The 13172-nt window shown below is 44.0% G+C and overlaps 2 protein-coding genes across 2 annotated transcripts; both read left to right on the top strand.

Moving 5' to 3' along the window:
- Positions 1 to 6783: 6783 nt before the first annotated feature.
- Positions 6784 to 7197, top strand: CDV56_103433 (uncharacterized protein; the record flags this gene model as incomplete). Its single annotated transcript, XM_026757052.1, has 2 exons — positions 6784 to 7041; positions 7102 to 7197. 2 exons carry the CDS (start codon positions 6784 to 6786, stop codon positions 7195 to 7197), a joined length of 354 nt encoding a protein of 117 aa, XP_026614208.1.
- Positions 7198 to 8294: 1097 nt separating this feature from the next.
- CDV56_103180 (uncharacterized protein) lies at positions 8295 to 9594 on the top strand (the record flags this gene model as incomplete). The annotated part of the gene is made up of 3 exons (XM_026756799.1): positions 8295 to 8457; positions 9138 to 9421; positions 9478 to 9594. The coding sequence occupies 3 exons, from the start codon at positions 8295 to 8297 to the stop codon at positions 9592 to 9594; spliced, it is 564 nt and encodes a 187-aa protein (XP_026614207.1).
- Between the last annotated feature and the right edge of the window lie 3578 nt (positions 9595 to 13172).

Here is a 13172-nt window from a genome sequence, read left to right as displayed (position 1 = left end):
TGTCTCATCTATGGAAGCCTCAGGTCTGGGCTACCCGGCAGTATATTCGGAAGAGAAAGAAGAATCACAGTATTTATCGCCGACTAGACAATGCCCTTTGGAGAGCATGGTGGAGAGTGGAAAACTTCGTGCGTAACTTCCCGTCGCAGAAACTCAACTGGTATATGAGGTCTATATATGTCTAAGAATTTCCATGATTAACTCACTCCAGGGACAAGGAAACTGATATAACCTGGCTTTATGGACCACTACTGTCTGATCTCCCTGTTCTAGCGGCAGCTCCGGTCTCTCAGTCCAGTCTGGAGAACCCGTCAGTGCCTCGAAAATCGGCATTGAAACGAACAGCCAGTACATGGCTACGATACCCAATCTCAAAAGATAAATTCCAAAGGCTACGAGTGGAAGCTTTATGGAACAGGTCCATAGTCTTTCTAAGCTAGGTAAGAGTTCTGACTTGACTAATCTCTGATACATTTCTTAGTCGTCTCCGCAGTTCCACCACTCGCCCAAGTCGCCCGAGCATCATGTCCATTTTAATGAGGTCATTGAGCAATGTGTCTTTCTGGATTCAGGGGCAAAAGAGATTACGCACTTTACATAAGGTGCATTTTACGAAACCCAGTGCTGAATGCAACAGCTGCAATTCTTGAGAAACATAATGTATTCGGGAGGCCAACTATGGCAATCGCAACCCCTAGAGGGGCTTATATATCTCCAGACACATGCGCCTACTCTGCTAACCCAGAGCAGTGATTTTCTGAAAGAGCTAAGGTAAGCTGGCCAACTTCCTCTTTAACACGCCATGCTGGAACTAAAGGATTCTTGTCAATAAATTTAGTTAAGAATTGGACAATCCCTTCTAAGGTCTTCCGTGAGGTGAAATCAGTAATGGTCAGATCCAGGATGAGTAATTAAGTTGTTTTTAATATTAATAATGGGCATCTCTTATACAAAGTATATGGTGCAATGAGGCATGAGGGAAGGTGATGTGGAATGGATTGACTGCAATGGCAGTCCCTATTAAATGTGCTTTACACCAGATTGGCCCGCTATCGCAGGGTATCAATTGTAAAATGGGAACTGAGCATAAGCTCATGTACTTACTATGGAGTCTTTAGTATCTGAGTGCTTCGTGAAGGAGGCTGGTAGGGAGGAACTGGTGTAGATTAATAACTGCTTCAGTGGCTTTTCTCTATCAGTGTGTGAAGTATATGCAAAATATAGAGTGCATTCTGTCAAAGACCTTAATCAGAGAAAGTATATAGAGAGTGTTAGAAGATGTGTGTTGTTAATTCAGGACGCGCTGAATGATGCAAGCCCCTATCACCTCTAGTTATATATTGTAGCACAGAAGCACAAAGACAGCCCTACTTGCTGATAATGATAAGTATTTCTAGTATGCAATGAAGTCTATGTTACTGTAGCTGCCATTATTTCTAAGGCTCATCCCCAGAATTAAAAAGTAACCAGACCTTTCATACTGAGCGCACCGCAGTCTATTTCACCTATCACCTTCTATATACAACTCCCTACTAGGACCTCCATGTTACCGGCATATTTACTAGCCAGTGCAGTACGCCACCCACGCCAAACTCTGTGATAATTCACATATCCAGTTATTCTCAAGTTCAATGATATTTGAGTTGATCAACAAAGTTGAGCCGTTATGACCGTTATTTAGGTCAATTCGCGTATCACACCTGTTGAGAAATTGAGATTCAAATGTCCCAAGCGCCCTGGAATCTATTTTCAGTCAACCAAAAAATCCTAATCAAGAAAAGAAAGGTCTTATAATACTGTTCAGGAAGGCAGTCCCCCATCCTCATCAAGAGCTGCAATGAATCAGCTTAGAGACCCTGGGGAAGAAGAGCGGGATGTTTTGGTTGTGTACAACCCAGATCATGGATATCTTCTGTTTGCGAGTCTCTGACAAAGGCCGTATTGTCGAGTCCAACGCCTACAAGACCTAAATGGAGAAGTCTTTCCGGAATCAAGTCCCTTTGAGTCCGAATCAAGCCATATCGCATCAAATTGTGTCGTAGACGTTGTATTGGATCATTAGGATTCAAAATAATCAGACGGCGGGTAGGATCAGGAACAAGAATAGTGGCCACCCCATTAACGATCAGGGTGGCAAAAGCAATGCTATATTCTTGCATCATGAACAACAAGCGGAGGGTTATTTCGAAGAGTGAGTAATTAGAGCTTAAGAGTCATGACATGAGGCTGCTTGAACATATACAGAATCTAAGTGATGATGGGAGGATCTATCTGCTTCAGCTTAGACTGTGAAATCCAATCAATCCACCATTAAGAGATAAAAAGGTCGCTTAATTAAAAGAAATTCCATTGTCTGGCTACATGGATCAAGGGGTCATTATCTAACCAGGTTAGCATAGATAAAGATTCTCTCCCACAATGTGGCCAGGTGAGCTCATCTTAATTCCAAACTATTAGCACCCACATTGCAGCACCTAAGGCTCAGTTCACAGAGAGTAGCGTGAGATGAGGCTCCTGTTAAACTATGGTGATAAATTCTTGGATCCAGAGCAGCTGTGCTAATTGAGGTCTATACCAGTCGTCTCCTTACTTCATCTCAAAAAGGAGATGCACAGTTCTCATGCACGATGCGAAACGCCTATCTACTATTTATTCAGTGCTAGTCATGATCTACGAGGTCTTCATCAAACTTGTAGAAGCATAAGTCTACTGCAAAAAGCAAGCATTTCATATCATTGCATTAGAACAACTTTCACAAACTATATCCAGACATAGAGATTGATCCCATTGCCTTTTGTTCAACTGAATTTACTGCTTAGGATAGGTTACATATGAAGATAGAATTAATACTAACGGCAAATAGCAAGTAACTCAGGAAACATATGGGGACGTCCACAGAACACAAACTTTGTTTTGCTAAGTAACGATTTACTATGAGTAGGATTTCAAATATGCTTTGTACTCGTTCCTGAAGATGACCTTAACAGTCCGAGCCATCCTGTCCACGCTCGCGCTAGTGGAAAGTTGTACATACATACTTCGAGATGACCAATGGGTCTACTACTGGCTTGGTCCTAAGATTTGAGAGCTAAATTCAAGAGTCATCATTATTGAATCAAACTCGTTGTAGTAGGGCTTCCCACTAACAGAATAATGCAGGGTCCCGCAAGAGAGGAATTGAGAAATTAAAAGGGAAATAATAAGAAAAAGGGGTAGAAGGGAAAATGCAGGTGGAAATGGAATCAAGTAAATGGTATAAACAAGTTATGGCAAGGTACCTATGCGAAAGTATTGAGAGCAAAGAAGTTTGTTGCCCGTTGCAGTGGTCAACGGCTAGAAAATGTACTATGCGCAACATTACTCCTTTGAACCTGCTGTTTAATGTCGAACCAGCCTGGTAGATCTGGGAGCCAAAACCTGCTCAGTTGTATAGCAGAATTTATAAAACTGGAAAATCGATTGGGTGACTAGTTGCTAGGGTTACTTAAACATATGACTCTAAAACACTGAGAGGAACTCTGTTGCTTTGCATAACATCCTGTATGACTGATGCAACCAGCCCTATAGCAGCTATAGCTTAATCTAACCCTCTAAGCAGCTTTACAGCCCTTGTTGAACTTCAAGGGTTCCGTTGCAAAGTCGCAAAAGGCTTGATCACGTAACTTCAATGTCATCTATCATTAAGCCATGAGGGCTCCTTCTTTGTATGTTGGTTGATATCAACTTTTAATATTCAAGTGATAGTATTTAGGAAGTAGCTGCTTAGAAGTTCATGTTAATTTGATTCAGTTCCACTCAGAAGCTGAAATTTAGGCAGTGGACCATTTTAATTGAAGGAATACAGCTGCACAGCTACCATAGCCTTGACTCTACATTTCTGATACAGAATATAACATTAATGCTTAGAGGAATTTCAATACTGTCTTCATTCATATTTAGATCGTAATAGAATTTCTTCTTAGACTGGTTTGATTGGGTGATTCTTGATACTGGTGAGCTAGAGTGAGGCAAATGTTGACCATATATATATATTTATCTATACGAAGACAAAGCAATATCTCAACTTTGCAAGCTGAAAGAGACAACAACTAATGAAGTTTCTGCTTGGGAAACAGGAAAGACATAAATTGGACGACCTGTAAATCATTCAATCGGATGATTATATTGAAGAAAAATCTAAGGTCGACTTCAGCTTCAACCTGTTCAAATAAAACAGATCACGATTGATGAAGGCACTGGTTCTCTTGCATAAAATTGACATTAAAAAGCTACTTCTAGAACTGTTTGGCGGTCCTGACTTGTATCTTCTGGCTAATCGTGCTGCTTCCGGTCAGTCATCATACTCTGATAAGTACTTTAACCCTCCAATGATGATATTCGAATTGATTATAAGAGTTGTATTCCTCCCTATTATAACAAGTCCCTCATGTCACTGGTGGCTGAGCGCTCTGTAAGATTCTATATTTTATAGTTCAAGACCCAAGGGAAAGCTTTGATAGTTATGAAGAATTAGATCATGCCTTTAAAAAAGGTTACACGTTTGAGGAATATATAGCTTGCTGATAACATGAAAAAAATCAGAGAGAGACTTGACTATGGATTGATTCAACTACATGCATCATAAATCAACTGGATACGAGCATTGCTAGGGAGTTATCTTCTTCAAAAGGCTTCACTTGGCCGAACCAGTCAGCTCCAACATCAGGAGCTTGACTGCGTTACTGCCTATACAAAGCCCACTTTTGCCAATCCATCTCCATCCCCAGTGTCCAAGCCACAAAGTCACAATGAAGTATACCTGTCACCTTACTACAGTGCATGTATACTTCGGTGTGGGTCTGTGGGTAGGACTCAGAGAAGGAGAATGAGCGATTGAGCAGCAAGCTAGGTCGAGACGAGCAAGGAAGTCAAACTGAGGAGGAAAAGAGAAGAAGTTGGATTTCAGAGGAGGATACGTGCTTAAATAGTTATCTTGGTCTGATTTGGTCGGCTTTGGATTTCAAGACAAAACCGTTGAATGTCTATTGCGGAAGCGTCTCTGTTTCCCTGCAACCACCAAGTCTCTGTTATTGAGAATTTTCCGCATTTAGCCTTGAAAGCCGTCGATCTCACGCACGGGATCGTTCAAGAGCCTTATCCATAACCCATAAGGTCCGTTGGCACGAGGAAAGCAGCTTCGTAGCCACTGAGCTGTCTCGGAGAATTAGGCTAGAGAATGTAGGTGTCAGGATGTTGCCATATTAATGGTGCATGAGTCCACTGGACAAGTGGAGCATACACTGAGAGCAGCTATTGTCCAGACTGTGGACTTGTATGCAGGGATTGTTATAGAGTTTGGTGCCTGGTTTGAATGCAGACTATGACCCGGATAGTTTGAGACATGCAGGGAGACAAGTATGTGGGCTGGATTGGTTTGTTTCAAGATAGGACTCGCATTTTGCAAGTGCTTAGGCTGTGACTTGAAAGTGTCTTATTTTATGTCTTAGCAGAGGCTATTGGTCATCAAGTTGGTTGAGGATGGGACTTTCCAGGGCATAGGACTACAAGAATACTTCAACATGACCTTAACAGCTTCCTGTAGGGGAGAATAAACTATAATCAGGAGAAAACTCAACAGAGCTCCTGGCTTAAGGGACAGTATTAATGCCATGTAATGACCATAGCACCTGAAGAATACTTCATGTCAGTGTGAAATTCTCCAGAGAGCGTTTTCTTTCGCATAACCATTAGTCTCACTTCAGATTGCATTTACGTTTCCAATTAAACACTAAAGGGCCTGCATAGTTTCAAGTCGCATCTTTTGCCATGAGAACCTCACGTCATAGTGTTAAGACGTCTTCATTCTCGAAGATGAAAATCAACAAAGAAGTGACTCGGAATGGCGATGTTGATTTTACAGTGTGATTAATCTGCAGTCAGTCTCTGTTTGCAACTATATATTGCTCGCGTTTGTAGGTCGGCACATCCCCAGATGCCTTACAAAGATACGACGAAAGCATCCTCAAACTTGAGTGTAATCTTTAGGTCTGAGACCGTCATCTACATCCCAGAGATGCATAATATGAGCAGACAAGATGAGGGGATTCAACATATTGGCGGTCCTTCCCGTCTCCTTATGGAGCTTCTACTCACAATTAAAACATGAATAGTTATTTTTCTTGGTCTTTTAGTAGACTACACTGACATCCACATGTTTGAAGATGATCCAAGTACAGAGAATGTTGATAATATTTCTAAAGAGATCCACAGACCATCATCATACCTAGAGATGACCTTGATCCCTGATGAAGTTAGAGCATCTACGGCGCAATGGCGTATGTACCTCATATCTGCAGATGACCCAAGCAATTCTAAATTCTCCCCCTTATGCTAGTTGTCACCATTTGCCACAGCAAGGATATGGGGTGGCATAGCGCCATGCTTGGAGGTGAGTGTTGCAATGCTAAGACTGAAGCGGTAGTAGACTAAGTAGGCCTTACACAGGGAGGAATAGCAGTCATTATATGAAACACAGTATCATAACCAGAGGTGGCCATAGCAAAGGGTTGCGCTCCTACAGGGAGCAATTCATTCCTAATATCCCTATGCATTCATTTAACCTGTATTGACAAGCCAGAGGTGCAGCTACAAGCTATATAAACCCCATCTAATGCGCCCTTCATCGTTGTGTTTTCTACTCATCAACCAGACAACTCAGTCCAAATCAGAAGCAACACAAAGCCTCGAACAGCAAAACTCTTTCATCAAGCCAGAAATCTTCAGTCAAAGCTCAATCTCATCACGATGCGTTACTTCACTATTGCCACCGTCCTCAGCCTCGCTGCAGCTGGCTTGGCTGCACCTTGGGGTGAAGGCGCTGGTGCTGGCCTTGTATCTCTGCCCCCCTCTATTGATAGTTCTATTACTCTCTGTTGCAGTGGTAGTTTTGCCGTACCTGTTGCGGTGGGCGGTACCCCTACTTGCGTTGCCTATAATTCCCCGGTCCCGAACTGTGCAGCTGGTCAAGTCAAATTCGACTGCCCTGTCACCCGTGGTGTCTTGGTGAGTTTTCAATTAACATCCACCAATCATCATACGCTTAGCACTAATTATCATGTTTAGACGGGCTGCTCTGACCCCAGCGGAGCTGCAGCTGCCCAGAATATCGTTCAAGAGGTCCTGAACTTGGTGCCAGCCTTGCTCAACCTCAATCTCTAAGTAAGGCTTACCTCATATGTCGGGCTTTGTGCAGCATGCTGATGACTAGCGTCTTTTCTCTGTTTAGGAGATTCTCTTCGAGGTCATGGTGCCATAACCTGGTCGATGGGCTGCTTTCAAATCGACCTACCTTTGGTTAATTTCGACCTGATGGGAAGGCACCATGTTGTGCAAATCATGAGGGGGCTGGATCTCAATTATCATTCAGCCGTCTCTTGACGATAAGATTTAAATGAGTCTGGAGGTTGAAGTGATTTATACTTGTGGGAGAGTACCTGTGGCATCTTTTTTGCTTGAAGCTGCAATTCATTTCCTGTCTTCAGGAAAATCCATGAGAAATCATTAGTTAGTAGTAGTTTTAGTTTAATATAAGAACCATTCGCTTCTCATCTTCGATTCAAGCATGAAAATCTTTCCCATACCACATCCTCAATTGTCACTGCTGGCCACTAAGTGATCCCAACGCCTGCTCTGACTCCATCTGTATAAGTGGATTGTTCTCTATTGAAAGCTCACTACGGCGGCTAAATAGGACATGAGGGGATCCATGGGACAATCACCTGGCAATGCATCCCTCAACTAAGAATGTTATAATTTATCATGGTAGCAAAACTAATACAGCATAGAAAGAAACAATGAGGTTAGTGACACTGTGGAAGAGTCAAGCCTATATATGCTCTGAGCCTTTCTCAATGTAGTGACAATCACCCTGTGGTCTTCTGAACACCTATTAGTCAGGATAACTAGAGTCTGTTAACGGCCTGAGTGGGCTGCAAACACGCCGGCAAGCACTGCGGTCTATTCCTAAGGGCAACTAAGCTCAATCTTCACCTCTTGCTGTCCGGTGAGCTCTGCCAACACCGGGCTATGCTGGATAATCCGCTACAGTGCTTCAGCCCCTCGCGGTACTTACAGGTGACACTCGCAGCTCATGCACGCTTTGCTTTTTATGCCCGCTGTCTGCAGCACGGGGCGAGGGAAGGAGGAGGGTCAGAAGTTCTGGGTCGGCGACATGCTGCCGGCGGCGCTGCCAGTCCGCTCGGGAAAAGAAGTGGGAATCGTAGATGAGGCAATATGTGGACTCCCGCTGGAAGCAAATGGAGAAACCCAAATGGGGTGGTGTTTCGCTGCCTGTCGGGACGGAGGGCAGCGTGGTTGCTGCACCGGCCAAAAATGTGCAGCAATGGGGTTGGGAGGGAGATATGTTCCTGCAGGATGGTAAAGGGACGTGCAGCTGTGCCCCTGCTTGTGGGCACAAGCGTATGTATTCGCAATCATGTGGCAGGAGGGCTAACGCTTTGTCGACGGAGAATATTTGATCGACCTCCTGGCTCTGTGGCCTGGGTTGAAGCCTCTCAATACACCCATTCACTATCTGAAGAATATGTTCTCAAGCACCGACAGTCTGAATCTATGAGATACAAGGTTTAACTACACAAAAAGACAACTGAGATAGCTCAGTGCAGAGTACGTTCAACTATTGCATATCAAGTTAATCAATATCGATATAATTACCTAACCCTAGGTATGCAGACCACATTCCGCATCTGAATGAAGCGGAGAGAGAGCCACATATACAAATATGACCATTGCACCAGCAATGAAGACTAATATTCTCAGTCAACATTGCTCAAGAGTATTGCTGTTCCCTCAGTGTTTTTCCATCTAGAAGTTATGAAGAGTATCCACGTCGGGAGATCATGTTTCACTACGGAGTATGGAAGAATTGAGATAAAACCCTTCTTTTCCCAATCAGACACTTGTCTCCCTGCTATCAATCGTCCGAGGCACACAGTGGGCTATTGTTCTCTGACTTAAGCTTGCTATCTGTGTTCAATTGCATGCATTACACCATTTCTCTCATCACCTACGTCTCACGAGCGCGTGCCATCTGAGAATGCGATCAACTACGCTCGCTTCCCTATTATGTTTCATTTCAGTCATTGCTGCTGCTCCTCAGGGTGAGGTCAATCCGCCTGTCTCCCAGCAAAAGCCACCCGGAGACCCTGGGAAGTCCAATAAGGGTGGCCAACTCCATGACGGCGATTCCGTCCATCATGATGGCGAACCCCAGCTTCCGAAAATCTGCTTCTGCTGTCTGCCGAGCAACCCACAGCCGACTTCTTGGTGTGACCTCTTGACTGAAACGGGCATTTGTCCTAATTTCGATTCAGCCTTTACGGATAAGGTCTGCTGCACATTCAACTTCAACGATGGGACCTCGGTAAGTTCTATGGCTAAAGTAGCTAAAAGACGGCATTATATTGACGATATATCTAGAGCTGTGTGAACCTTGGTCCCGCCGCTGCAAATCCAGTTGGTGCTGACTCGATCGTTAATTCGGTTCTTAGCGGTGTTGGTACAGTTGTCGATGGTTTGCTGAAAGGTCTTCAGTAGAGGGGTAAATGCACTGGTGAATCGCTTGAAGTGGATTAATTGTGGTGTTTGGAGAAGCTGCTATACGACCTGTACACTATGGAACCTGCTCATCATACATAGCAGGTAGCAGGAACAAATTCGAAACTACCATTACTTGCGCCTCATTAGCTGCCTGCTCTTCCTATCCGACATCATCTTTAAATTCGCTGCCTAGAGAATTGCCGAACTCTGAAGAGGCGGATCTTATATATAGACCTCATCGGCTATCAGTTTAGATACAGCTACTTTTAGTAAGATTAAGAACATCCATTGCGTTCATCCCGGTAGAAATTCATATCAAATACGAATGCTACATAGTTTAGAAAATGGCTGTAAACCTCCGCTTACTGGTGAATATGACACTGTTTCAAATGCAGTCCCAAGGGGTTTTCTTTTGCCTTCTAAATGCCTTTGTCTGCGGCGTAGACAGTGTCATTGAGATTACTTACATAGGTTATGATGGCACCCTCCATGACATAAATACGAACTAAACCAAAATAAATAGTCCAAAAGGTAGTACGACGTATAGATCTACGCTCTAGATGTACTGCAGCAACTCCCTTGCATAAGTATTATTTACTGGATGGACAATCTGGGCTCTGTAGTCCACCCATGGTGGCCTTAGCAAAGGGACAACATACCAACTGCTTCTAGGTGCTGAGAAGCTCCTATGTGTCGCCAACCTCCCTATCATCGATCCGGTTTTTCTATCTTCATTACCAGGGCCTTGACATTCCCACAACTCTAGAGTACAGATTTTTCCATGCCACCCCTTCTTGCGAAACTTTGTCTGATGGTCAGCGGCTCTCCATGCAATCTGTCAGTGGGTGGAGGACTGACTGCACTGTGTAACCCTGATTGCAACCACGAGGAGCATAACCTTTGCTGTTTGTATTGACGGGGTCTGCAAGTTACATTCCAACCAGGAAAATAGTGTTCCATTCCCTATGATGGATATGGGTGCCAAGGCTGACTGAGACACATAAGATGGGCTAGTATTATCCTCAGCTGGCTTAATTGACTGATTAAACTCAAAGGGACGACAACGAGGCAGATGGACGAGAATGGCGGTATGACGGCTTCTCTGCTCTAATCATATTATCTCTTGAAAAGTAATACGTCTGGCGAGTGTTACTGTCCTACATCAAGGAGTGCCAGCCCAGGAAGTTCGGCGGATTTAAATGCAATATCCAGCCAATTTCTGAACAACCAAGAGGAGTACTGCTGAAAGCCATCAAGAGGAATAAAAGGCACATTCTGTGTGATCATTTATCATAATCAATTAATATTCACCAGTACCCATTGTCACACAGCTATGTTCAGGATGGCTAGATTATTAATTCTCATTCTCTCTATCTGTGGTGAGTCATGAACTTATGTGTATTCTATGCTATGCGGCCTGTGAAACTAACCACAAAGATATTATAGCCAGCACCTGGGCTCAGACATGTTCCCCAGCTGTAAGTAATAGATTTCCTTGCTATATATGATATAAGCTGATTCCTCTATAGTGTTCATCCGGCTTGACATGTTGTAATGGATCTTGCAAGTCCCTGACCAACGACGGCCAGAACTGTGGATCATGCGGTAATATTGTAAATCACCTCTTTGCTCCTTGTCCTCAGGAAATATTGAACAGACGGGCTAATACTATGCCATCATGCCATAGTGCCCATCTGGATCGATATGTAATAACGGTGGTTGCATCTGCACTGCGACTAAACAGCCGCCCTGTGGCGGCCAGTGTGTAAATCAGCCTACAAGCCTTGACATTCGGTTCAACTGAATACTGACCATATGATATATACCAGTGTCCATCTACTACAACCTGTGTTGGAGGTGCCTGCATGTGCAATAGTACTGGATCATTCTATTGTAATGGGACATGTGTAAGTCAACCTACTGGTTAGGCTCCCTGTTACCACTGGTATGGTTTGAATAACCATTTCTACCGACAGTGTGCTGCAGGCCAAAGTTGTTGCAATGGAGCCTGTACTTCCCTGAATACTAATAATAACTGTGGAACATGCGGTGCCATAGTAAGTCTGTCTGGTACCCTCCCTTCTCCATACTAGCACTGATGAACTTCGCTATTTAATAGTGCCCATCCGGCTCGACCTGCACTAATAATGCTTGCATCTGTTCTCGTACAGGACTACCGACCTGCGGTGGGCTATGTGTAAGCTATTATCCCCACTAAGATATGTTATGAGAGACTGATTTTATGCTAATAGTGTCCTAATGATGCCCTTTCCTGCTGTAATGGAGTTTGTAGTAATATACAAACGAACGCTCAGAACTGTGGAATGTGTGGAAATCAAGTAAGTCAACCTCCTGGGCTGCACTATTGTATTGACAGCTAACTTTATACTACTAGTGTGCGGCAGGTCGAGTCTGCTGTACCGGTTCTTGCTCAAACCTAGGTACCAATCCTAATTGTAGTGCATGTGGCCAGGCGGTAAGTGACCCTACGCCAGTATTATGGTATAAGTGATGACCCTTATGTGCTACCGGACAGTGTCCATCCGGCTCAACTTGCAATTCCGGGACCTGTATCTGCAGCAATAGTGGACAACCTCTCTGCCAGGGACAGTGCCCGAACTTCAACTCTGACCATAATAACTGTGGAACATGTGGCAACGTTGTAAGTCACCCTACTAAATAAATCAGCCTATGATGGATGATTGACTCTATACTGTTACAGTGTCCCGCTGGTGCAACTTGCAATTCTGGGACGTGTAGTTGCAGCAGCGGGCAAGTTCTCTGCAATGGAGTCTGTACTAGTCTAGCTTCTGACAATAACAACTGTGGAACCTGTGGCAATATTGTAAGTTGGATGTGTTAGAGCACCTTTGATACAAAGGCAAGATGGCTAACTGGCTACCATCCTCTAGTGCCCAGCTGGCTCAACATGTAGCTCTGGTTCTTGCATATGCAGCAACAGCGGGCAACCTCTCTGTCATGGACTCTGCCCGGATCTAAATTCGGACAATAATAACTGTGGAACATGCGGCAATATTGTAAGTTCAACCTGATGATTAAGCTGGCACTGCAGTCATGACATCTGAATAACTCTTTCTACTCTACAGTGTCCAGCTGGGACAACCTGCAGTAATGGGGCATGTATCTGCACAGCTAGCGAAGAGCTTCCCTGTAGTGGGCAGTGTGTAAGTCAGCCTGGTGATTTCATGTCTTTGCTCTACCATTAGCGTATGAGTAACTCACATTAGACTTCCTAGTGCCCGACTGGTTCTATATGCGGTGACAGTGGTTGTATCTGCGTGGCTAACAACCAACCTCCGTGTAATGGGCAATGCGTAAGTCGGACTCCCATTATCCTCCATCATGTACAGTCTGTGGCTGATTCTCTTGACCGTTCAGCAATGTGTAGATGGTCAAAGCTGCTGTAATAACGCCTGTTTTAACCTCAACACTGACCTGAACCACTGTGGAACATGCAATACGAATGTAAGGTGTTTCAACTTTCTATTATGATATGGCAGATGCTGACTGAACATTCCCTACAGTGCCCTTCTGGCTCAGCCTGTGATAATGGC

The sequence above is a fragment of the Aspergillus thermomutatus genome (assembly GCF_002237265.1).
Source record: "Aspergillus thermomutatus strain HMR AF 39 chromosome Unknown NODE_101, whole genome shotgun sequence".
In the NCBI taxonomy this organism is placed as follows: Eukaryota; Fungi; Ascomycota; class Eurotiomycetes; order Eurotiales; family Aspergillaceae; genus Aspergillus; species Aspergillus thermomutatus.
This window is presented reverse-complemented; position numbering and strand designations above follow the sequence as displayed.